The following is a 26,698-nucleotide window of genomic DNA, read 5'->3' as shown; positions in this document are numbered from 1 at the left end:
TAGAACATGACTTGTACATTCACTTTTAAATCTATCCATCCATTTTCTAACACACTTAATCTATCTCTGGGTACCAAGATGGGCCCAATCTTATGCAAGCAACATTCAGCAAAATGCCCAAAGCAACCTGGAAAGAGGTCCACACAGACTAAGAACATGCAAACCCCTAGTGACTAGGCCAGTATTTAAATCTCAACCTCCTAGAGTTGCATCACAGTCATATTAATCACTGTGCTAAAAGAAAGTAAGAATGTCACAGTAACTTATAAAAATCGCAACACTACTACTAATAGTACTACCACATAACTTAAATCATCAAATTATTTAAGAAATCAGTATTCTGTTTTGATCATCTCTCTAATCCTTTAAGCTCCTCATAATATGGCCTCACCAATTATTAGATCTTCAGCACTGGTCTTCATCCATCATAGATGTATGCACATATGCATAAGGTAATATTTCACCACAAAATGAGCCGTCTAAGAAACTTCACAGGAAAAGAGATGTCAATATGTAATTGTGTACAAGTGTGCCTGATAAATGTTGCTTCAACAGCTGAATATAAAAAGTCAGGGTTGCTTCTACAAGGCTTCAGGTAATCAGAACATAGAAAAGAAAATAAAGGAGTACATTGGGCAAGTCGACTTGCATTTTCTAATAAATGAAGTTCTGTTATTTCATTATTAATCATGGCCCTAGAGAGTGGTGTAGAGTGCTTACTGAAAGGACATGCAAGTAAAAATGTCACTGTACATGTGACAGTATTGATACTACTACTTACTGCTCCAAGTCAAAAGAGACAAATCACTCCAAAGAAAGACTGCATAAATTTTAGCACGAAGTGACTCAGTCTCACTTATTGGTGGATAAACATCTAGACTCATTATAAACAGTAACCGTGCTCATCATAAACACTTAAAAATTAGTCTTAAAACACCCCAATAGTTCCAGTGAACAGTAAGAAAAAAAGTCTTGTTCCTTATTTGAGCTATACAGTAGTTTCAGGACACTGACTTGCAGTGTAATCATGACTGCTACCAGGTCTGTCTTTTAAACCTTAAAACTTCAGCTAAAAATACATGTAATCTCACTTTCAGCTTCTTGATAAATGAAACCTGCAATTTTTTTCTAGAATGCACAAAGGGCATATATTTAGCCAAAATATTGTCAATAAAAACCTGGACAATTATTTGCACCAATATCAAACTAAACGAGAAAGCAATATCTAAAACTGAGTTAATTTGCATAAGCCCTCCATGTGCTTGATTGATAAAACAAAACTCAATTCTGTGGTTAAAGGAGGGGGTTGGGGTATGTGCTAGGTACATTTCCTCTTCTCACACACTCCACAGGTGGCCAAAATAGCACAACAGCTGAGATAGCAATAGGTGCTTGTTGGAAGCCAGCCTTTTGTCCAAGCAAGATCCTACAGGACACAAACCCCTGAAAGTAAACATAATTCAACATTTCTCACTAATTTCAACATAACACCTACTGTAACTACCCCCTCCCTAACATTATCATTCAGCAGAGGATCTTATTTTCAGTCAGTATTCAGTTTGCTAATTTTTCATCAGTTAAAAAAAAAAGCACAAGTTTGTTAGAATCATATGGGCCGAGAACTTATTCCTAAAATATAAAACCCAGTCTTCTCCACGACTATGCAAGTGCTGAATTCTTAATGTCAAAAGCATTAAAATTGTCAATTTCAACTCAATAAAATAGCACACTTTTCATTATACTCAAAAGGAAAAAGATTATTTCAGCATCTGTCCCCTATAAAAATGAACACACATACACACACGAACACATACCTGCACCCCCAAACTGGCTGCTGGCAAGTGTGGTTGGTCTGTTTTTCCCATTAGCCAATGGTGGGGCAAACATCTGTGTAGGAAGAAAAAAAAAAAAAAAAAAACACATAACTTCAGTCTCTCAAAAGCAACCCCTACCCCACAGAAATGTGCTACTCTACATTCCATTCAACAGTTTTTTCCTCTAACACCTTTAAAACAGAAAAGCATGAGGGTAATATGAATTAATCTAAAGAAACTGTAACTGGATATTCTTGGTTATGCAAACCTTATTTCAGAAGCACAGCAACACTTAAACTTGGTGCTGTGTTTAAGACTATGAGCATTAATACCAAGCAGCTCAAAAATGATTAGGTTACATGGTTGCTATGAAAGGTACTCAAGAAGTCAAAAATACTAAAACAGAAAAGTGATGTTAGAACATTCAACAGGAAGCAAGCATTTGACACTTAAGTGAAATTATAAACGTGCACCAAGCAAAAGATGCTGTTGATATTCAATAAATGCAAACATCTCTATACAAATGAAAATGTATGCATAACAAAAATGTATTTTAGAATTTAGCTTAAATCTTTAAGAAATACAAAACTCCAATGTTTCATTCACACACTGTCCAGTTTTTTTTCTCTCTAAACAATAACACAGTTTCTGAGTGACACTTGAACCTTTCATTTTTGTTGGTTATCATTACTTCTTTAAGAACTACACTGTGGGTAATCCTTGCAGATATCACCATTGATTACTGACTTAAATCAGGCAAATTAAAAAAAACTGAAATATTAATAACCACACACAAAACTTTCATAAGCCTGCATATTTAATGACTGAATTGAGTCATTAAGATTCAGTAATGATGTCAAGTCTTAATTTTATAAGCATAAAGTAAATTACACTTAATTTTTGACATTTAATTAATGATTTAAAAGAAATAGGAAATGATATACTGGACTGCAACACAATTTATTCACTTTTTAAATCATGAAAAGGCAAAAATTATACTTATGAGCAAAAAAAAAAAAAAAAAAAAAAAATAAAAATTGACATCTGAGACAAGTTTAATAAGCAGCTTAATAGATCAGCATGTTAAAACACCAAGCTAGGCAAACCTAATTAGCACATTAACTATTTTCAATTAAAGGGCATCTTCTGCCATGTCTATTCTTTCAAATGGTCTTAAAATCGAGTAGCCAACTCACCGCGCTGAAATCAAGCAGATCGCTCAATTCTTTATCCGTCCCCACTGTTCCCATTCTCTGCTGCTGATTCATGCCACTGATGTGTCAACTGCTCTGCAGAAAGAATTTAAGAGCAATCATAACCAACAAAGCCAGTGGCTTCATATTAAGATTGTGTTTTGGGGGGGAAATTAAGGATTGTTTCTTTTTCCTTGCAAAGATATAGTTTTCAGAAAAATGATACAAACAATATAAGAAATAAACCAAAGAAGAAGTAGTTGATATTAAAGCAAAATGAAAAGAATAAAAAAGGTAATTTGCCTTCCCAAGATTTGCTCTTCTATAGCAATCCCTGTAAATGCCAGCATGTAGCTCATGGAAAGCAGATAAGCATAACTGTCAAATCATTTCACAGGTGAAAGGCACACAACCAAGCACTCTCTATGGTTTAACACAAACATCACTAAAAACCAAACTTGCATCCACACAACTCAAATCAAACCAAACCCACCCACGAGCTTTCACATGCCCTTGAGAGAAGAAGGGAAACCCAATGCAAATGCATTCCGGATCTCTGGTTTGTAATTTTTATACTGCTGAGCAGGCTGCGAAAGGAGCTCAGTCTGTCTGCAACTCCAGCCTCAAAAACAAGCACCACAATGCACTAAAATTAAAATTTACTGCCATGTCAGAACCAGAAAGAGACACCTGCAACCCTGTCATGAAAATCTCTTGCTTCAGGTGAAACCGAGAATGTTTTTTTTCTATTTGGGGGGTTGATAAGGATGAAATATATTACTCAGGACTTAAACCACCAAGAGTAACAATATGTTATTTGTGCGATTTTAAAACAAACGTTCTGGGTATGCAATACACACACATGTCAACTTTTTTTGCAAAGACTTCTTTATCCATTCATTTACTTAACTGACACTTCCCAACACAGGCTACAATGGTAGACTCAAAACAGAAGAACACTAATCTAACACGAGAGCGCACCATGTACAGACTTGGTCAATAAAACATCAATCTCGAACCCGACAGAATGTATCTTGGCTGCGCAAAGGGATTTCAAAAGGCAGATGCAAAACACACATTAAAAAAGCCAAGGATGAACAAGTTCAAGTGGTGAAGTAAGAAAATGCATCGCTGTGCTGCCCAGCAGAAGTATAAACACTAAATCTGAGGAGCATAACCTATCCATAGATTTATAAACACTACTTACTTCATTTCAAGGTAATGGAGGCCACAGCCTACTTTGGTATCACTAGACACAAAGGCAGGGACCAGCCCTGGATGGGTTTATTGCAGAGCACACCAAAATACACAGTCAACTATCACTTATAGGTCAATCTATAGCAGCCAAACTATCACTTTGGGAAACGAGAGGAAACCCAGAAACACAAAAATACATCTCTACATGAAGTTCAGTTGTTGTTGATTTTATGGCTACTATCATACAAAAAACATACATTCCTGAATCCTTTTAAGACATGTCAGGGTTGCAGCTTTAGAGATGACAGACCCTACTCTGGTAACGATAGGCAAAACACAGGGCCGGACGGGACACTGCAAGCCCAGCTCATTTATACACCCACAAGTGCACTCACACAATACAAAATTTGCAAATGCCAAGTAATCAAGCATGCATACATCTTTTGGACTACGAGAGATGGGGGAGAAAAAAAAAAAAAAGCCATGCAGTCACAGGAAGAACATAAGAACTCCATAAAGACAACAACCTAGCTCCTATGACTTACTGTACTTCATACTATATCAACAGAAATTTCAAGGTTGTGAAACATTATATATTATATACATACACATACATACATACATACACACACATACATACATATATACACACACACACAATTAAGACAAAATACTAATTAAATGCAATTTTTATATCAAAGTACTAGTTCATAAAATGCATTCATTTTTAAAAATACTTCACACACATTCACAAGAAACAAAATGGTTAAGAATCATAAGAAAGAAAACACTAAAGTGAATAACAAACTAAAAAGAAGCAACTTTTAACTCTGAATTCCAGATCATGTTAATTGAGACCCATTAATAAAACTGAAATGTGAAGGATTGACAGAATACATTTCATATCACAAAAAGACCTGAACAAATAAATGTACAGGGAACATAGCATGCCTCTGATGAAATGGGATATTAACACCTACTGAGTTTTGGACATCAAAAACTAAATTGTGACAAATAAAAAGCAAGCTGTGCTCATTTTACTTCAAAAAAATATGATAGTGGTCATACTTGAAAAGCAACATTACAGTATATTCAATACAGCACATTACGGTAAGACTTAAAGTTGCATTATGTTTATAAAAGGAGTTTCATAACCAGGGGAAATTAATTTCAACTCCCTTGTGTCAAACTAAATGAAATTCTCTCATCACTGAAAACTGACTCAGCATACAAAGTACAGTAAAAATGCATTTTTAACATATAGATGCCTTTAGTAGACAAACTATTCTATTCATTCTTAACCTCTCCTCTTCCACTGAGGTTACAACCCAGTTCAACTGCCTTTATCCTAACACTGCTCCTTAAGTGGCACTCCTCACTACCAGGAATCTTTATCTCACTCTCTATTTATGTTCCTTTAGAAAGGCTCCATTCCATCGCCATCCTTGCTTGCCAGACACCCAAAGTAATAGTTTCTCAATACAGTCTTTAGAATGAGCTACCTCTCAGTATCTGAAGTGCTCCAGGTCTACTAAAATTTAACAGCCTCTGAAGGTCAGCCTCCTCACACAGCATTGCTTACCTTTTTTACTATGGGGCTTAAAGATGGATTTCTAGGATGTTGTCTCTCTATACCTCTGTCTTTTATTGGTGATGCTTTAACAGGTATCTCTGGAGCGGTTTGGTCTTGCTGGAAAAACCACAGTACTGTATTTTCTAATTCTACAAATGAGTTTGATCCATGGCAGACTATATTTAAACACCATCTTAAAAGGCAACCAGTCTACATATTCTAATATCTCTAAACAGCCTTGGGGCTATGGAAAAAACACCTGCTACACAAATAACTCTGGTGCCATACATTGTGCTATTTGATTTTAGTGACATCATCATAAGTGGAACACCCAAGAAATCTGAGCAAAACAAACGTTTTTGAAGAATTCTGTATTTGTCATTACTCAGCTATGTACACAGCTGTTAATCGAATGAAAATCAAGTCAACAATTACATACATACTGTGTGTTGCACACATTTGAATAAAAGCCTAAAAAATCCATTTGAAATTATAGAAACATTTTTTTTTTTTACTAATACTAAACAGCAATTGCTTTGGAACAACAGATACGTAATGCATATGATTAAAACGTGATAAGATGCGACTTAAACATGGGGATAACATTCAGAAATGCAAGTCAAAACACTCTCTGTTGTATTTTCCTTATTGGCGAATGAGCAAAGACTGCTGCATCCAGTCACCTACTATACACTTGACACCGATCGTTTCGCACGACTGGCGCTCCACTCTTCACCTCGGGACTTGAAAAGTATGCCTCGAGCTAACGGGGCATCCCCCTTACCTCAAGGGATTACCAAGGATTCGGACAGCCAATGCTCACGTAATAACAGATTTAAAGCACTTAGGCAAACGCTGTATGACACTGTGCTCATCTAACAATGAACCGTACATTATACAGAGAAATACCACATTGATGAAATGTCCCAAGAACTTTTACAATTTTAGGCACTACTGTACAACAGCATAGGCTGGTTAAGTTGCACATGTGTGTGGAAGATTAACTTTATGATTTAAAGTCCAATGTCTCGCCATCTACTAACATATCAAAACTACCAAATATGACAATCGAACCTCACTGAAAACCACAGAATGACCTTAATAATGTTCGAAAAACAAAACGAGGAGGCTTCACATACTTCGCTAAAACTTGTCAAGTGATCACCTTGTTCTTGATTTCCACCTTCAATAAAGGAGACAGAAGCAAGTAGGAATGGATGTAGCACCGAATCTCTCGCCAAACTACTTAAGTCCCAATCGACCTGCCAACCAGCTCGTACCAACTCTTTGCAGAAACGTCATCTCAGGACCTTTGAAGACACAGGAGTCCAGCGAAACGGGGGTGAATTGGGGCGATCGAAAGGCACCAGGTTAGTTTTGGATAGTCACCCATAGGCCGGGTTCAGAGATGGAGTCAAATCCGCCAATCTAACCACCCGAAAAAAAGGCCGACGCCAAGTGCGTGTTGGTCACCCAGACAAAAGGAGTAGAGAGCCGTTCGCTGCAGCACTACCACCGCCGCTTAGCCCTCCAGGGACTTGCAAAGGAAAGGAAGGGGGGACATTTCCTGCCAAATCCTACATAAAAAGTGATCAACGACTCCAAAATATTACTTTTCGGGTTCTTTTTTATGTTAAATCGCAAGGAGGCGCGGACGAAGGGTTGTAAAATGTTCAAACAAACAAAAACAAAGCAAAAAAAATACTGCAGTAGCAGCAGGCGGCCGGCCAGAGGGGGCCGCTAAACTTTTGGGGACGGAGTTTTAAAGTTGAGAAGGAAACAAAGAGACCCCCTCCCATCTCCTCTCCAATTTTCAGACTCGTCTCCGCCAAGCCCTATCTCACTAAAAACATAAAAGTAAAATAAAAGTTTACTCACCCCACGCTCCACAAGTTTTGCTTCGTCGGTGTCTTCTCAGCGTTCCGCAAGTGTGTGTGTATGTGTGTGTGTGTATTAAAGAGGAGGAGGAGAAGGGGGCGGTGAGAGAGAACTTCACGACACGGTTACAAAAAAAGCGCCCCCCTCGAGCTGGAGCAAGCGAGCGTGCCTTGCCTGTGAGTGCGCTTAACGGTTTTCTTCACCTTCTCAGTACTTTAGCTTCTAACCGCCCAAAACCAGAAAACAGACTGACAGTCGAAAAGCCCCTCAAACTTCAAGCGAATCTCCCGTCGCGCTCGCTCGCTCTCCTTTTTCTTTTTCTTCTCCTCCTCCTCCCCCCGGGCGTCTGTGAGACAGCCGGGATCTTCCTTTTTACTCCCGCACCCGTTGGATTGAATCTACCGAGCCTTTGTCGGCTAAGCTCCTTCGTTGACTCACTTCCCGTCTCCCCGACTCATGCGTCTCCCTTTTCCCCTTTCTCGCTACAACTGAGACCATTTCAGCCTCAGAGCAGACATCTTAGCAGCCTTCCACATTGTCAAACCCAGCGCCGTATCCCTCCGCCACTAATAAAAAAGACCTCGGTGACGGCGGTGTCCGATTTCAAACGGCCCACAACACTCCAATTAAAAATATGTATATATGTTTCTACAGTACTTTCAAAACATCACAGGATATAAATGAACATATGCAGCACACTAATCATATCATATCCAAAGAAAACATGGTAACACATTTCGACCATTCTGTTCTAATAAGAAAAATATTTATGCATCAGGGGACTATTCACAGCAGCGGAAGAAGACACACAAGGGAGGGTGAAAAGGAGGGAGGAAGAGAGGCGGTATTGGGAGAAGCAGCCGCGGCACGAGATGGAATGATAAACCTTCAGAAGTGCAGCCAATAAAAAGGCGAGAATATGCTGATGGACGCGAGGGAACTCCTGTCATCGGTCAAGTTTACGCAGGAGTACCCGCCTCTATCCCTGCTCCGCGTGTTCGCTGAGGCTGAGGTTAACTGAGAGGGGCTCGAGCAGAGGGCGGCGAGAACTGGGATTAATACGTTGCTTAACGCTGCCGACTGCGCTGGAAAAAATGACCCATCTTGCTCAAGCCGGCCACTAGAAGTATATTAGTGACGTTGTGTCTGCTGCATGAATCAGATCTTGAATAACAAAATACCGTGCAACATTTTATTTTCTTTTGAGAATATGACATGTGTGTCTGTTAATTGAATATCATATCTTGTCCCTGTCGTGTTGGGAAACACACTAGTTCTTTGGGACTATTTTATAGGTAAGATAAGTTTAGAAAATGAGTGGATGGATAAGTGCCTAAAAAGTGTGTACATTTTAATTTAATATTATATAAATTATAATAATGATAAGGTCCCTCACGAGAAGTTGAACATCAAACTAAGAAAGGTATGAGTTCAGGGACTATTATGTAGAGGGGTGCAAAACTGGCTAAAACACAGGAAGCAGAGGGTGATGGTGTGAGCAAGTGGGGTGACGGCCCCAGGCCCCGTGCCTAAGGGGTCCCTGCTTTTGAGGTCCGTGTGTCCCATTCGAGTGGATTTGTCAAGTTATATTCTCCAGTTATATTTTGTTAAAGTCTGCGTGTTATCTTGCAAAAATTTAGCTGAATACTGTAATGAGAAAGTCCGGTGTATGTTAACATTATTTTTATTGAATTTGCGCGCAAGTTTATACTGTCCACACATATCAGTAACAGTGTTTGACATAACCAGCCCTGCGTGGGGTTGGTCAGCCCTAAGCAGCGCACACCCCTAAGGCCGCCTCTGGGTGTGAGGATACTTATATGAATTAACTCTTCCTATGAAGTCAGTAGACAGATTGGGAGAGCATGGGGGGTCATGAGGTCACTGGAAATAGGTGTGTGGCGCTCCTGATATCTATGCAAAAGGACGAAGGTCCAAGTGTTTAGAGTCCTGGTGCTTCCTGTCTTGCTATCTGGCTGTGAGACATGGATGCTATCCAGTGACCTGAGGCGAAGACTGGACTCCTTTGGTACTGTGTCTCTCTGGAAAATCCTTGGGTACCGTTGGTTTGACTTTGTGTTGAATGAGCGGTCGCTCATGGAGTCCCGAATGAGGCACATTACCTGCATTGTGAGGGAGCGTCAGTTACGGCACTACAGCCATGTGGCGCGTTTCCCCGAGGGTGATCCAGCTCGTAAGATCCTCATTGTTGGGCATCCGAGTGGCTGGATCAGGCCAAGGGGGCACCCACCCACCGTAACATCTGGCTGCAGCACATAGAGGGTCATTTCCGGAGGGTGGGACTGGACTGCATGTCTGCCTAGGGGGTTGCCAAACGGGATCCCGAGTTGTTTCGTCGTGTAGTGGGTGCGCCAATGCACTGTACCAGTGCATGCTCCCCAACTTGACTTGACTTAATCATACTAAGAGTGATGTCCCTCAAGGGTAAGTACTGGGGCCACTGCTATTTTTAATATACATAAATAATCTGGATAGAAATATAAGCAATAGTCTGGTTAAGTTTCATTTGATACCAAGCTATGTGGATTGAAAGATAACTTAGAATCTATTGAGGAATAAAGAGGGACTTTGGCAGCTTAGAAGTTTGGGTAGATTGGTGGCAAATGAAATTTAACATAAGTTCATTTAAAGTATTAAAAGTAAGAGTTGGAAATGTTAGATCTGAATACACAATGGGAGTACTCCTTATGAGAAGGACCTAGGCGTCATAGTGGACTCTTCACTATAGTGGCCATACCCCATGCACTACAAAATAGGGCATCCACTTAAAGCTAAGCATGCTGGATGGAAGACCATAGGTTGCTGCTGAAAGAGGTGTTGGTGAGGCCAGCAGGGGGCACTTAACCTGTGTTCTCTGTGTGGATCCCAATGCCCCAGGGTAGTGACAGGGACACTGTGCTGTAAAAATGGTGCTGTCCTTCAGATGAGACATAAAATTGAGGTCCTGATTCTCTGTGGTCATTAAAGATCCCTGGGCATATCTTCGTAAAGAGGTGGGTGTACCCTGATGTCCAGACTAAATTGCCCACCACAGCCTAGTCATTCTGCCCCCCTAAACATCTCCAGTTCCAAACCTCTCTGACCCTTTCACCACATAATAGCTAATGCATGGTGAGCTTACTGGCACAAGAATGTCTGCTGTTGCATCATGCAGGCAGGTGCTACAAATTGGTGGTGGTTGAAGTGGCCCCCCACTCTCTATGTAAATCATTCTGAGTAGTGAGAAAAGTGCTAAATAAATAATGTAAAGAATTATTACTGTTAACTTCCAGAAAGAGCTCAGAAGCAAATAAGAAGGCTAACAAATTGTTTGGTTTTATAGCGCCCTGATGTGTGCTATACAAGTCAAAGCAGGTTCTGCTCAAGCTTGATAACACACTGGTGAGGCCTCATCTAGAGTCCTGTGTGCAGTTTTGGTCTCCAAGCTAATAAAAAGACATAGCAGCACTAGAAAAAGTCCAGAGAAGAGCAGCTAGGCTGGTTACAGGGCTACAGGGGATGAATTATAAGGAAGTATTAAGGGATTTAAATCTTTTCAGTTTAAGCAAACATAGATTAAGAGGTGCCCTGAGTGAAGTTTTTAAATTTATAAATGTAATTAGGACAGTGGATTGAGACTGTTGTTTTGAATTGAGTTCAACAGGAACATGAGGACACAGTTTAAACTTGTTCAGGTTAAATTGCATACAAATGTTAGTAGTAGTAGGGTGTTGTACCATGTTGTACCGTGTTAGTTCTTATGGATGCTTGACTTCTCATTACACAAATGTTAGCAAGTTTTTTCTTCACACAGAGAACCACAAACACACGGAATAAGTGACCAAGTAGTGTGGTGGACAGTAGAACTTCAGGAACCTTCAAAACTCTACTTGATTTTATTTTGGAGGAATTAGGTGAATATGATTGGCAAACATTTTTGGGCTGAATGGCCTTACATTCACATCATACACCCATTTGTTGACTGTGTGGTATTTGCACAATCTCTCTATGTCTGTGTGGGTTTTCCTCCCACATTCCTGACAGACATTCATGTTAACCCATTTGGCAACTCCACATTGGGCTATTGTGGGTAAATGTGCGTGTAGCCAAAAATGGACAAGTGGTCCATTCCAGGTTTCTTGTTTATCTTGCAGTTGATGATGCCTGGCTGGGCTCTGGACCCTCTATACATACAAATTAAATAAGCACATATGGATAAATAAATAAATGTTTAATTTAAAACCCCAATCTTTTTGGTTTGACCTGTAAAAACTAGTGTCTGATGCTACCGGGATTGGCCGCTCATAGCTCAATGATTGAGTTAAGTGAGTTAGAAAACAGATGGGTTGGTGGGGAGTGGGGGGTCATTTAGACCCCCCAACATTAATTATTTGCTTAAACCAATGTACAATTCACAACATTTATAATTGCTTCCATATTACTGTAATTGAAGCACTGGCTGGTATATTATCACCGAGTCTGAACCTGCAGCCTCATGCTTTACAGTTCAATACCTTAGCCTGTTGGGGTTAACACTTTCCAGTTATTTTGCTCATTATCAAAGGCTGAGCATAGGGTGACCTTTTACTTGATCGTTCGGTCCTTTGGCTATTGGGGAGCAACTCTCAACAGTTACTTTTGCGTGAAGCTTTTAAAACATTCTTGATTTTAGCTATAAATCAAGTTAATTATATATATTGTGAACATCTTCTGAAAACACATAGCTAGTACAACTGTATATGTACATACAGTACTTTGCAAATGCTAAATAGAAAAGTTAATTCTGAACCAATTTTTAGTAGATTTTTTTCTCCCACTGCCAGCTCCTTTCAATGACCAGTCCTCCTAAACCGTGCCTACCACATCAACAACCCCTACCACTTTAACTGGTATGGCCAGTGATGAGTTCACTTCTGACCATCAGTATGGGCTCTCCATAACTGATGACCGATTAAGAAAATAACCGAGGCTACACACAGGAAAATCCCCAAGACCAGATGGACTCGGTTTGTGAGTTCTTAAAGGCCTGAGTGGACCAGTACTATGGTGTCCTGTGTCACCTGTTCAGTCTGTCATTAAGAATACATAAAGTGCCGCTGCTGTGAAAAACATCCTGCATTGTTTCTGCTCCAATGAAGATGGGTGCCTCTTCACCTAATGACTACAGACCAGTGGCACCTTTGTCTTACATCATGAAGACCCTGAAGAGGCTGGTCCTGAGCTATATGAGTCCTTTCGTGGTAGACCACCAGGAATCACTGCAGCTCACCTATTGGACAAATCTTGGAGTTGAGGATGCAATTATTAATCTGCTCCACAAGGCCTATTCTCACATGAAAAAAGCTGTCAGGGCTGTGAGGATCATGTTTATTGATTTCTCCAGTGACTTCTATTCCATCCAACTCTCCATGTTAAGGGGTAATCTCAGGGATATGCAGGTGGATGAGCTTATGGTGTCCTGGATAATAGTCTATCTGTTGAGCAGACCACAGTTTGTGAGGCTTAAGGACTGTGAGCAACACTGGAGCACCACAAGGAACAGTCCTGTCATCCCTCCACTCTGTACACCTCAGACTATCAGGTTGTGTCATTTGCAGAAATTTTCTGTTGATTCTGCGTTAATGGGGTGTATTGATAACAGAGGTGAGACAGAGTATAGAAGTCAAGTGGAAACTTTTGTTTGTTGGTGAAAAGAGATTTGTCTGGAAATCAACATCAGTAAAATCTAGGAAGTGGTTGTTGACTTTCACTGCACCAAAGAGCCTCTTCCCTTGGTCACTGTTAAGGGAGTGGCTGTTACAATTCTGAGGCATTGTTACGTGTACTTGGGGGTCCACATCAGTGACAGGCAGGGCTGGTTTTGTAACAGAGTAACAACAGATGAAAGGGCAGAGCAGACTCATTTTTTCTTAGGAAACGGTTCTTTAATGTGGGTAGTGACATCCTTTACATGTTCTACAACTCTTTGATGGCCAGTGTGATGTGCTGGGCTGGTGAAATCACTTTGAGAGAGAGTCAACAAATCAATAAGCTAATTAAGAAGGCAGGCTGAGTTATGGGACGCCTTCTCAATGCCTTGAAGGTAGTAGAGGAGGAGAGAGTGAAGAGAAAAAACTGTCAGTATGAACAATGCTGCACATCCTCCCTCTGGCACAATGCCATTGAGGACTTTTAGCCAATAAATATATTCAGCAAACATGTTACACGAAACCCTACTGGGGTTCACTTATACCATGGGTGTCAAACACCAGGCCTGGAGGGCCGCAGTGGGTGCAGGTTTTCTATCTAACCCTTTTCCTAATCAGTGAGCAGTTTTCTCTTCTGATTAATTTCTTTTCCCTCTATGTTAATAGCTCTGTTTTTAAGGATTAAGTCTTCTGAATTGATTCTTTTCTTCATTAAATGACAGCCAAACAGAAATGACATGAAACAAGCCAACAGATGACCTGCTAAATTGGGGCTTCAAACTCCAACCAGTTCCATAATGAGAAGGTGATTCTTGCTGTTAATTAAACCCTTATTCAATTCTATGGCTTGTTGCTGCTCTCATTCTGCCACAGCAGACATTTCCAAAACTGTCGATATTCTGTTTTTTTCTAAGAACACCGTCAAAATGTTTTGGTAACCTGAGGGATCAACCTTCATCTTTATTTTCAGATTTTGTTTGATGGGTACAGGTGAGCCAGTCATGTCCTGCTTGTTTTATATCTCATTACTGTCTGGCTGCTAATTAAGGAAAAAACAACTAAGGGGCCTGAGTCAAGCTAATTAAAACTAAGGCTAAAGAAGTTAATTAACATCAAAAACTGGTCACTAATTAAGAAGATGGTTAGAATGAAAACCTGCAGCCACTCCGGCCCTCCAGGACTGGAGTTCGACACCCCTGATTTATACCAACAGCAACGGTGCCTTACTGGGACTGTAGCGGCCAGTCAGAAGTTTTCTTTCTTTTAAGTTTTCTTCCATTTTAGTCATTCTCGTGTATATTTGGAAGGGGTTTGTTGGCTGTCATAAAATTTGTTTATTGAGCTTCTGTGAAAAGCCACATTTCTCCTTGGTGACAAATAAAGTTCTATCTATCTATCTATCTATCTATCTATCTATCTATCTATCTATCTATCTATCTATCTATCTATCTATCTATCTATCTATCTATCTATCTATCTATCTATCTAAAATAGCTTAAGTGACAGGGTCACAAGGGTAATCAGGGACATGGTCTGAACTGGCAACCTTATTGTTTGAAGTAGGGTATACGAGCCATTAGATTATCTTGCAGATGTCACTGTGATGAGAATATTTTACTTGTGTTGTTTTCAGTGGGCTGTCCAGAGAAAACCATTCTTTATTTTACATATTAGGCATTTCCATGTACCATACTAACTGAATCAGGATTTATTCAGTTAAAAAATTATTCATAGAATGTTATCAATGATAAGGGATGAACAGCCAATCACTTATTTTAAATTCCAATGCTTTAGCCACTAGGAGACACCATGGTCCAACTGTCATGAGTTATTGAATGGCCCATGATAATTTACAGTGCCCTCCTTAATGTGTGGGACAAAGACAAATTTTTCCTTGATTTCCCACTCTGCTCCACAGTTTAAAATTACAAATCAAATAATTCAGACATTGTGATTAAAGTGCACATTGCAGACTTTCATTTATGTGTATTTGCATACATTTTGGTTGCAGCATATTGAAATGACAACACTTTTTTCTACAATTTCCCCCCATTTCTGGGCTCCATAATGTTTGGGACAATTGGCCTCACAGGTGTTTGTGATTCCTCAGGTGTGTTTCATTGCTTCATAAAGATACCTCAGCTTGCTTCTACCCTTTGGAGTCCGTAGTTGCCATTGTTCAACATGAGGTGAAGAGTTGTGCCAATGAATGTCAAAGAAGCCATTATGAGGCTGAAAAACAAGAATAAAACCATTCATGACATTTAGTAAAACATCAGGATGGCCAAAATCAACTGTCTGGAATATCATTAAGAAGAAAGAACGCATGGTGAGCTCAGTGATCAAAAAAGGACTGGTAGGCCAAGGAAGACCTCCACTGCTGAGGACAGAATAATCTTCACTATGGTAAAGAAAAAGCCCCAAACGCTTGTCCGACAGATTAGAAACAGTCTTCAAGAGTCAGATGTGGATGTGTTAGAGACGACTATCAGCAATGGACTTCATGAACAGAAATACAGAGTCCATACTGCAAGATTCAAACCACTAGTTAGCCACAAAAACAGTATGGCCAGATCACAGTTTGCGAAAATGGACTTGAAAGAGCCTTCAGAATTCTGGAAAAAAGTCTTGTGAACAGATGAGGCAAAGATGAACCTGATCAAAGTGATGGCAGGAGCAAAGTGTGGAGACGAACTTCCCTAGATCCAAAGCAGACCACCTCATCTGTTCAACATGTAGGTGGGGGTGTTACGGTTTGGGCATGTCTGGCTGCCACTGGTCCTGGCACACTTCTCTTCATTGAAGTTGAAACTGCTGATGGCAGTCACACAATGAATTCTGGGGCAGAGAGAAACATCCAATCTGCTCAGGTTCCAGTAAATGTTTCCAAACTCATTGGACGGCTTTTTATCCTATAACAAGATATTGACCCAAATATACTGCTAAGGCAACACAGGAGTTTGTTAAAGCTTAAAAATGGAAAATTCATGAATGGCCAAGTCAGTCACCCGATTTAAATCCAATGGAGCAGGCCTTCCATATGCTGAAGAGAAAACTTAAGGAGGCAAACCCCTGAAACAAGCAGGAGCTGAAGATGGCTGCCTGAGAGGCTTGGCAGAGCGTCACCAGAGAAAATGCTCAACACCTGCTGATATCTATTACTCACAGACTTCAAGCAGGCCTTGCATGCAAGGAATATGTGACAAATCCTAAATCTGACAGCTTTAATAGACCTGCCATTGCTATGTCCCAAACATTATGGTGCCCTGAAATGGGGTTGGGCACCATGTAGAAAAAGTGATGTCATTTCTACATGTTTTGACTGAAATGTCTGCAAATACCCTCAAATGAAAGTTTGCAATGTGCAGACTTTAATCACACCTAAATTGTTTGGTTTGTAATTTTAATCAATGGACAGAGGGGGGAATCAAGCAAAAATGTGCCTTTGTCCCAGACATTATGGAGGGCACTGTATATCCCATTTAGGGATAGAGATTTTCCTATCCTGTAAAATGCATTGTATGCTAGAATGCACTTAAGTTTATTTTGATCTTCTACTTCCCACAGCAAGGCATTAGCTCTAAGTTCACATCTCACGTGTTCTGTACTGGCTAACACTGTACCCATTTTCCCTTGACGTGGCTGTCTAGACCTACACCTTCGTAACCCTGTAGTCGGCTTAGATGGCCTCACTTCATTTTTCATCCCTCCTGCCTGTTTCAGACATTTGTAGTTGTCCTCAAACCAAGGGATTGACGCAGGCAGACCTGACTAAGAAAAGTGGAGAGGGAGGTAAAGAGCTCAGACAAGGAGGGGCCTGCATATCCACTTCTGTGCAGGGTGTTGTTCCGAGTGGGACAGGGGAGCCCCGGCGTGATAAGGCAGGGAGGCGTGATGCACAACGGCTGCTCTCTTCATTATTACTGAAACTCCAGGGCTGAGACGGTTGTAGCGTCAGGCCTACTTGCAAGAGACCTAGGAGGCTGGACTGAGACAGAAGTGAGACTTGAGGCTGCACATTTAGATTCCCCTGGTCACCCAGCCATATTCGGAGCTTGGAGACAGAGAATTCCTGTCTGGAGAGTCATTTCCTGTGGAAGAAGTAAGGTTTTGGGCAGGAAGTGGCCTGACATCCAGTGCATAGAGGATTTTTAAGAGAGAAATAAAGTGATGCTATGGCTTTAATACCTAAACTGCCATGCTAAAAGCCCACATATCAGATTCCAATACTGATATTCTCACTACTTGTTTATCCATTCATTTCCTAAAGTGATGCATGCAAAGAAACTTTATGGAGGATATCTGTCCATTGCAGGAGACACTCCGACATTCCATCAAAGTTTATCACTCACACCGGGCTAACTTACAATTGCCAACCCAGCTAATGACTTGTCTTTGGACAGTGGGAGAAAAGTGACCTGAACATGGGGACAATATTGAAACATGACACAGAAGACAAAAATCAAACTGAGGCCCAAGTGCTGTGATGCTGTAGCAATGTTTGCTGTACCACTGTGCTACCCTGGATAGGGTGCCAGTCTAACACCATGCATGATTAATCAAACACAGCCTCACACACGCCACACGCCACAGCAGAGCATCCAGTCCATCCTAATTTTTTTTTATGGATTGATGAAGGACACTCACACAACAATAGTAGAATGTGCAATTAGCGATAACAACTCAGCAGAGATTTGAACCCGGATCCAAACCACCTTGTGATGTCTTGAGACAGAAACACCAATCAAATTGATCTATATATAATAATAATAATAATTCTTTGCATTTATATAGCGCTTTTCTCACTACTCAAAGCGCTCAGCAATTGCAGGTTAAGGACCTTGCTGAAGGGCCCAACAGAGCAGAGTCCCTATTGGCATTTACGGGATTCGAACTGGCAACCTTCCGATTGCTAGTGCAGATCCCTAGCCTCAGAGCCACCACTCCACCTGTATGGCACTATATAACTGAAAGATAGATACACAGCAAAGGCACTATATCACGGATGTCCATCTCCTGTCCTTGAGGGCTACCATGGCTTCAGGTTTTCATTCTAACCCTTTTCTTAATTAATGACTAGTTTTTGCTGCTAATTAACATCTTTTGCCTTAATTGTAATTGACGTGCTATTTAGGACTCATACACTTTAATTGTTTCTTTTTTCTTAGCAGCAAAACAATAATGAGATGCAAAACAAGTGAACACATGACCATTGAACCAGTGTCCAGCATACAATTTCTGAAAGTAAACGTTTATCTGCTTTGGTCCACCAAACATTCTGATGATGCCCTTAAAAAAAAGAAAATGTACCATTTTGAAAATGACTGCTGTGGTGAAATGAGAGCGCCAACAAGCCATGGAATTCAACAACAGGTTTAATTAACAACAAGAACTGACTTCTAATTCAGAAAGTGGTCGGAGTTAAAATGGTCGGAATTTGAGGCTGCTAACTTAGCTGGTCATCTGTTGGCTCACTTCATATCTCATTTTTGTTTGGGTGCCATTTAAGGAAAAAAGAATTCTGAGTACCAAATCATAAAAAAAAGCACAGAAATAAAGAGAAAAGAAATTAATTAACAGCAGAAATTGACCACCGATGAAGAGAGCAGCAAGAAGGAAAACTTGCAGCCACTTTGGTATCCTTCCAGGATCAGAATTAGACAGACCTGTACTATATGATAGATAGACAGATAGACAAGGTACTGTATGAAATAGGACCCGTATCTAATTTTATACTATCTATACCATTCTGGGGCTAGACATTTGCACCGTTCAAATCCCGTAAACACCAGAAGTGACTCTACTCCGGTGGGCCCTTGAGCAAGGCTCTTAACCTGCAGTTTCTTCGTCCTGGGTATGACGTTAACTTGCAGCCAGCCCTGTGAGCAGGTCCTCCAACTTACAGGGAAAAAACCTGGGGGTTGATGAAAGGATTGGCACAAAAACCTCACACTGTTCCTGTGTGGTGCTGAGGTGTCACCCGCTGTACTCGGGTCCCAATCCAGGTGGTTCGTCGTACGGTGGGTGCGGCAACATGCTATCAGCTCATGCTCCTAAACTCTATATGTAGGGCACTTGAAAAATGATTGAAGGATAGATACACAGAAAAGGCAACATATAATAGATAAGAAAGGCACTATATTAAATAAGAGGTAGACAGGTGTATGACTAAAAGATATAAACACAGGAAAGGGACTATGTGATATATTTACATATATATACATTATATACATATAAAAAGAGAGAGAGAGGTTAGGAGCACATGCTGATATAACACATTGCCGCACCCACCACGTGACAAATCAACTCAGGATCCCAGATTAGGATCCAAGTGCAGCCATGCAATGGGTGACACCTCAGCACCACACTAGTTCAGATGGAATGGAACACTGGGAGGGTTTTTTAATGGTGGCTGGAGTGCCAATTCTGCCACCAGCCTCCAGGTTTTTTCCCTGCAGGTTGGAAGGCCTACATGCAGGGCTGGATGCAGTTTAACATCATACCCAGGACGGAGCAATGGCAGGTTAAAGGCCTGTTCAATGAAGTAGGGTCAGTGCATATCCCTAGCCTCAGAGCCACCACTCCACCCTAGGAAAAGCACTGCACAAAATATTAAACACATCTGTCTCATTATATGTATGGCACTATATGACTGAAAGCTAGATGAGCGGTTCTCAACCTGTGGGGCGTTCTTAAACTTGTAGCGGTGTATCGGCAGCAAAAAATATAGGAATAAATTTTATTAGGATTTCAAAAAATGTTAGGGGGGGTGCGATTAAAACTGTTATGAGAACTCGGGTCGCAAATATCTTAAAGGTTGAGAAACGCTGAGCTAGATACACAGGAAGGGTATATATGATAGATTGATAAGACTGACACTATTTAAATTGCACTATGTAAAATATCAATGAATGACATTATATAAAATAAGAAACATATCTATATCTGTACGGCACTATATGATTGAAAGCTAGATGCACAGGAAAGGCACTATATGGTGTGTATATATAGTACATTATATAGTTCGGAAAGTCAATATATATTATATTAAGCATTATCTATCTATTTATTAATTTATATAGTGTATTTTGTATCTATCTATTTGTAAGTCACAATATGACTGATATATATCATATATATATGCAAGGCACTATACAATAGAGATGCAGTATATACACATTACATATACATATATACATACATTTACATTAAATAAATAGGAAAGATACTGTATCAAATATTAAGCACATCTATCTCACTATGTACAGTATATAAAATATTAAACACATAATTAAACACTATATGATAGAAAGCTAGATACACAGGAAGGGCACTATATGGTAGAGCGATAGATATTAGTTGTGCCATTTTAAAAGCTCTATGTACAATATCACTGAATGCACTATCTATCTATCTATCTATCTATCTATCTATCTATCTATCTATCTATCTATCTATCTATCTATCTATCTATCTATCTATCTATCTATCTATCTATCTATCTATCTATCTATCTATCTATCTATCTACTGTATCTTTTATAAAGCATCTTTCCTAACTACCTTTCTTTGTTTAGGTGTTCCTCACACAGAGAAAATAACTTAAAATATATATAAAATGGGGGTTTCAAATGTTTTGAGATTTTTGAATGTGATGCAAGGGCCAGTACCTTACATATCAGTGGATGCCCAAACCAACCCCATATGCCCAGCCTGCGTTGGCTCGACGTGGACGTGGGTTCAAGTCCCGTTGTTCTGCAGGAGTATAGTAGGGTGTCTCCACTCTCCTAAATTCACCCAATTGGACCTTGGCAGCGTCTTGCAAGTTGTTCCCTGTCATGGCCGCAGATGCTGCTCATTCCGATCACTTGCCCTTCCTGATGCACTGTTTTTGCAGCCCTGTGCTGGGATTTTCTCTGGGGTTGTCATTTCACACAGATTGTGTGGGTGAGTGAGACGCCCACGCAGATTGAGCTCCATTTAAATTTAGAATACGGCAACCCTTAAAGTAAGGCCCCCCCCCTCTCCACCCCGCCCGAAGCCACCACACCACTGCTCTCTCCTATAACATAACAAGCAGAAGGAAACTTCCTCTGACACCCACGCCTGTTCTACTTCATTTCAAGTGAGGTAAAAGAGCTGGTGAGCTGAAGAGACTTTCTGTGCCCTTTTGAGATTTCTTGCTTTTTTTTTTCCTTTAGTGTGTTTTCCCCTACAGATAGGCAAAGATGAAGGGACAGGGAGGGTGGGGCTCCCTTTAGGCTCAGTAGTGGAAACAGAAAGACGCCTTACCCTCCATCTCGGGATGGGCCCCTCCATTCCCCTTTTGATGGTATCCACCCACCTCATTAGGGTCACCCCTTGTCCTCATAGGACTTACTGTATATTTAAGTAGGGCTACCCTGTTAAAAAAGACCCTGCCACGATGTCCTCAGAAAAAACAGCACTTGGTGTTTGAAACAAAAGCTTTACGACCTTTCTAATTTTAGCAGATACCCTGCCTTTACATTAAATAGCAACTCCCTACAGGTTGTTCTACCCCCAGACATGTGTAGGCTCGGACATAAGTGTAGTAAACAAGAGGATTATATTTGTGGGAAAATCTTACTTACAAGTGCTTCCCACAGCACAAATGCAGTTCCAAAGCACACTGTATTAAATCACTCTGCAACTCTTCGTCTTCTTCCTTTATCCACCACTGGTCACTGCCTCCTCCACCCCTCCATGCAAGCTTTGTCCACCTTCCTTCCAACTTGGGTTCAAGCTGTGGCTCTTCCGGGTGAGGTTGGAGTCCTACAGAGTAGGGACTCCCAAATCCTGCAGTTCCCCCTGGCACCCTCCACGGGATCCAACAGGGCTGTCCCCTGGGACTACAATACCTGGCATTCTTGTGTTCATTGCCATCTAGCATCCTGGAGGAGGCAAAGCCCTGTGTAAGCTGTCTCCCCCTGTTCTTTCATTTCAAGGGTGTCCCGCCCAGGAAAGGACACCAGCCATCCCTCACTGTGTTTAGTTTAAATTAGACACATGGACGTTGCCCTGTTTGACTTTTTAGGCCTGATGAATGTATTAGTTGCACTTTTGTCATTCATGCTTTTCTTTATTTTGCACATTGATGGTTACATTTGTTTTGTTATAATTTGGATTAATTAGTATAAGTATTTATCTTTATATATAATACGCTACCATGGCTGTCCGTTTGTCTGTCCAGGATTTTAAATCACCTGTAGCTCGCAAACCGTTTGACCCATTGACCTGAAATTTGGTACACATATACTACATGATGTCTACTATCCACTTTCGGGGTGATGATTGACCACCAAAGTTATTCCTCTTTTTGTTTTTATTTTATTTTATTGTAGAATCAGTTTTCAGCAGTGGCCAGCAGGACAGCCGTGCGGCACATGCTTACAGGCGCCGTTCTCATCCATACCACCTTCGCCGTTACTTCCTCTAGCTCTTCATGTCTTAAATAATTCTTGAGGCAGATTGAAGACTTCAGTGCCAGCTTAAGTGAAAAGTTAAAGGAAAACAAACACTGACTTAATCAGTTTTAACGTGAAAAGATGCCGACGAAAGAAGAGAAGAAGCAACAAGTGCATCAACCTCTGAGCAAATGAATGCCAAACGTACAGAGAAAGAGGATGAAAACTAGGAATGCTCAAGTCAAGTGTATTCACTGCATGTTCTCATGCAGTGCACCGTTACTGGTTTAACATATTTTGGTCGTAATAGATCACTTGTGTGAAACAATAACCTGCTCCTTAAATCATTTTTATTTTGTGTGTTGTTCCAATAAAGTTTAACTGCAGACATCCAGAGCGCCACTCCCTTGAGGAGGTTGTCGCTTTACGTTATATGTCAGTGGTGATACACGATACGCCCAGTTACACTATGGTTAAGATCAGAGTTCTGGGAGGGTTATCTGACTCAAATAATGACGACTTTCGAGTAAATCAAGTGACATAAACATGCAATCCAATTGGCTCCTGAATCATAGAGCTGCAGAGCCCTGCAGGTAGACCATTCTCAATACGTTTGTCTCTGTCTTTAGCACCTATAAAATTATATATTTTTAAATTATCTTACTTACTTACTTCATGTACTTTGTAGTGGTGGCTGAGAAAAAAATTTAATCTCATGTTTTCACACAAAATCAAGAGAAAAAAGAAGCCAACAGTGACCAATGCAGTATGCCGGCGATCAATATGAAAAACCTCAATGATAAAAAGGAAAATGTTCGTCGTGTCGCATAATCCACATGTCACGTATCCAGTCATATGCTCAAAATGTGTAAAATACCTGCTTTTTTGCTAAATATTGTTAAATAGTTATGTCCGGAATTATCATTTGACATTGTAAAGTGGCAACCTAAAGACTCATTGGAATGAATGCTTTTTTGAATTAAAGACCCGTCTCTTCCTCTCATTTGTTGGCCTTTAGTTCAGAAAGTGACTCCCATGAATCTTAAGGTGTCATGATTTCTTGTGATTTTTGAGTCCTAAAAGGCTGCCATTGTTTAATTCCGTCATTAGGTTCCTTTGTTAGGGATGTGGCTTCTGAGATTCTAACCCATGGATAATCAATGTGACGGGATAAAAGGATGGCTATGAGTTCAAATATTCATCTGATCTGCGGATACCAAAACTCTAAAAAAAAACTCATCGTTTATGATTGTACTGTACTCTTCTCTGGCATGTACTTTTGGTTTTGACTCTCTTGTTCTCTCAACCACGATTATTGTCTCTCATACATCAATTTCATATAGCATTTTACCATTTCTTTTTTTGTTGTTTTTTTACACACAAAGAGTTTATCTGCCAGTTCGTGGGCAGAACATGACATTTCCTATATATGATATCTGCTGATTTTTCTAGAAATATCTGTTTTAACAATATTTTAGCAAAAAAGCAAATGTTTTACACCTTGCATAACAAACATGTGGAATATGAGGCACGAGTGACGTGAAGTTTTTTTTTTTTTTGTTTATTCCTTTCTTTTTTCCGTGAATGTTTTTCACATCATTTGCCGTCGCACAACAGTGGTCACTATTGGGTCCCGTTCTATCGGGAATTTAGTTACCGATAACATGAGATTAAAATTTTCTCTTGGCAACAACTACAAGGTACATAGAGTTAAAAACATAAATAAATATTATTTTTAGGTGGAGTATTCCTTCAAGTTTAGTATATATTTTGTTTGATTTTGATTAATGGTTTGACCTTTGTTTTTCTTCTGACAACATGTAACAATTAATACATTCTATACATGCAGTTTGCTTTATTTTATATTTTTATTTATTTGTTATGTAGAAACTGTTTTGAGGTTTACTCATCATTTTGACAAAGTTTTATTTTGCTCTGATTCTATTTTTTTCCTTGTTTTACATGTCACAATAGAATGCTGCTGAGCCAGAGGTTTTATGATTAATCCTCTTCCTTGAAGGACGTTATTTAACATTTTAAATATCTAAAGTATGTTGAACTTTTAAAGCCAATGTATCTTTTGGGCTTGGGCAGGCCTGAAAGCCTGCTTGTTAAGTTTTGGAGTCTGGCTGCCTGGGATAAGTCTAATGCTGGGAGGCCAATTCAGTGAGATCCTGGTCTGGCTCTTATGGTATGTTTGAGACCTGAACCCTTTTCACCATTTTGTGTTGCTGCTACCACAATGCTAATACCCTGTCTGGATGTGGAAAGTGGTTAAGTGTGCAGATGATACCACATTTGGAGGAAGGGCAGATGATGTGAAATCAGCTAAATTGCTACAGAGGGACATAGACAGCATACAGGCTTGGATAGATTTGTGGCAGATGAAATTTAATGTAAAGGTTTGCTCATAAGGAAGTTCAAATGTTTACATTTATTTATTTGGCTGATACCTTTATCCAAGGAAATTTATAACATTTATGAAACAATTGGTTACATTTCTTTTTGGTTTCCCAATTGGAGCACAGGCAGATCAAGTGACTTGCTCATGGTCACACATTGTCACTAACAGGATTTGAACCTACAACCTCAAGGTTCAAAGTCAAAAGCCTTAACCACTAAACCACACTGCCTGCCTCAAGTGTTAAGTTTGAATATACAATGACAGGTCATGAGAAGAACCTGAGCGGTGTAGTGGATTGTAGTGGAAAAGTTTAGAATTACGAAAGGGATAAATACAGGGGCTGCGGTGGGTTGGCACCTTGCCCGGAATTGTTTCCTGCCTTGTACCCTGTGTTGGCTGGGATTGGCTCCAGCAGACCCCCGTGACCCTGTGTTCGGATTCAGCGGGTTGGAAAATGGATGGATGGATAAATACAGGGGATTCCATCTTTTATTTGAGATGAATTCTTCAACATGAACATGATGACATTGAAGTAAATTTATTAAAGATGAATTTCACTCTGTTGTGTTTGTCCTTGGTTTATTTTTTGTTTATTTCGCCTTTCTGTTGTTGTTTAAAATAGTTTTATATACTGTGTAATTACTTCTGCTTTTTTGTTTGGCTGTGTCTGTGTTGTATTTATGGGGTTCTAACTGTGTTGCCCAGTTTTGCCAGGGGAAACTTCATAAGACAACGGGCATCTGTTATTGTGCCATCTATCTATCTATCTATCTATCTATCTATCTATCTATCTATCTATCTATCTATCTATCTATCTATCTATCAGTTAATTGGGTGTATCAGAAGTGCTGTGTAACTAAGTGCTTCTCTGTATTATATACAATATTTGTTGGTTTGTGTTACCATGGACTAATATTAGTAGCAGGTAGTATGGCGCAGTGGTTAAGGCTTTAGACTTCAAACCCTGAGATTGTGGGTTTAAATCCCACTACTGACACCAAGTCACCCTGATCAAGTCACTACCCCTGCATGTGCTCCAATTGGAAAAACAAAAGAAATGTAACCAATTATATCTTAAATGTTGTAAGTCGCCTTGGATAAAGGCATCAGTCAAATAATAAGTAATAATATTATTAGGTCACTGGAGCTGCTTACTCTTGAACATGCTCTACACAATGAGTAAAACATTCCTGCATTAGATCAATTCCTGTTTTTTCCTGCTTTTCCAAGAGACTCAGCTTTTGCTGAAGCTGATTGCAAAACAGTTTTACAGGAAAGTGTATTTTTTTTTTAATGAAACGGGTAATCAGCAGGAATAATGTGAAATTTAAGTATATTATTATCATTATTAGATGTTTGGATTTTCATTTCTTTACACTGTTCACTTAAGTATAGTATTTCTTTATGTGTTTTTCATCAGTTGTATGTATTCCCTCCTTTAAAGTCCACAGATGTAAATGCACATGCAGAGCAGAACTCCAAGTGGGTATACATAAGTGCTGGTACCCTGTGTGTGACACTGAATTGT

General features: G+C 40.0%; 1 protein-coding gene across 6 annotated transcripts in view; it reads right to left on the bottom strand.

Annotated features, from left to right (window-relative positions):
- Positions 1-8,233, bottom strand: part of tcf3b (transcription factor 3b) — a 50,211-nt gene extending 41,978 nt beyond the window's left edge. For 2 of the 6 annotated variants that reach the window (XM_028816458.2, XM_028816460.2), the window contains exons 1-3: positions 7,656-8,232; positions 3,011-3,103; positions 1,815-1,887 (exon numbers count right to left, since the gene is read on the bottom strand). In XM_028816458.2, the coding sequence (XP_028672291.1) occupies positions 1,815-1,887; positions 3,011-3,082 (145 nt within the window). In that variant the 5' untranslated portion in view covers positions 3,083-3,103; positions 7,656-8,232. Of the gene's footprint in view, positions 1-1,814; positions 1,888-3,010; positions 3,104-7,655 lie in introns of all 6 variants that reach the window. The other 4 variants (XM_051935285.1, XM_051935284.1, XM_028816455.2 and 1 more) reach the window with 4 other exon arrangements.
- Between the last annotated feature and the right edge of the window lie 18,465 nt (positions 8,234-26,698).

Source organism: Erpetoichthys calabaricus, chromosome 12 (assembly GCF_900747795.2).
Source record: "Erpetoichthys calabaricus chromosome 12, fErpCal1.3, whole genome shotgun sequence".
Classification (NCBI taxonomy): domain Eukaryota; kingdom Metazoa; phylum Chordata; class Cladistia; order Polypteriformes; family Polypteridae; genus Erpetoichthys; species Erpetoichthys calabaricus.
The sequence above is the reverse complement of the archived record's forward strand: the minus strand, read 5'-3'. Positions and strand labels throughout refer to the sequence as shown.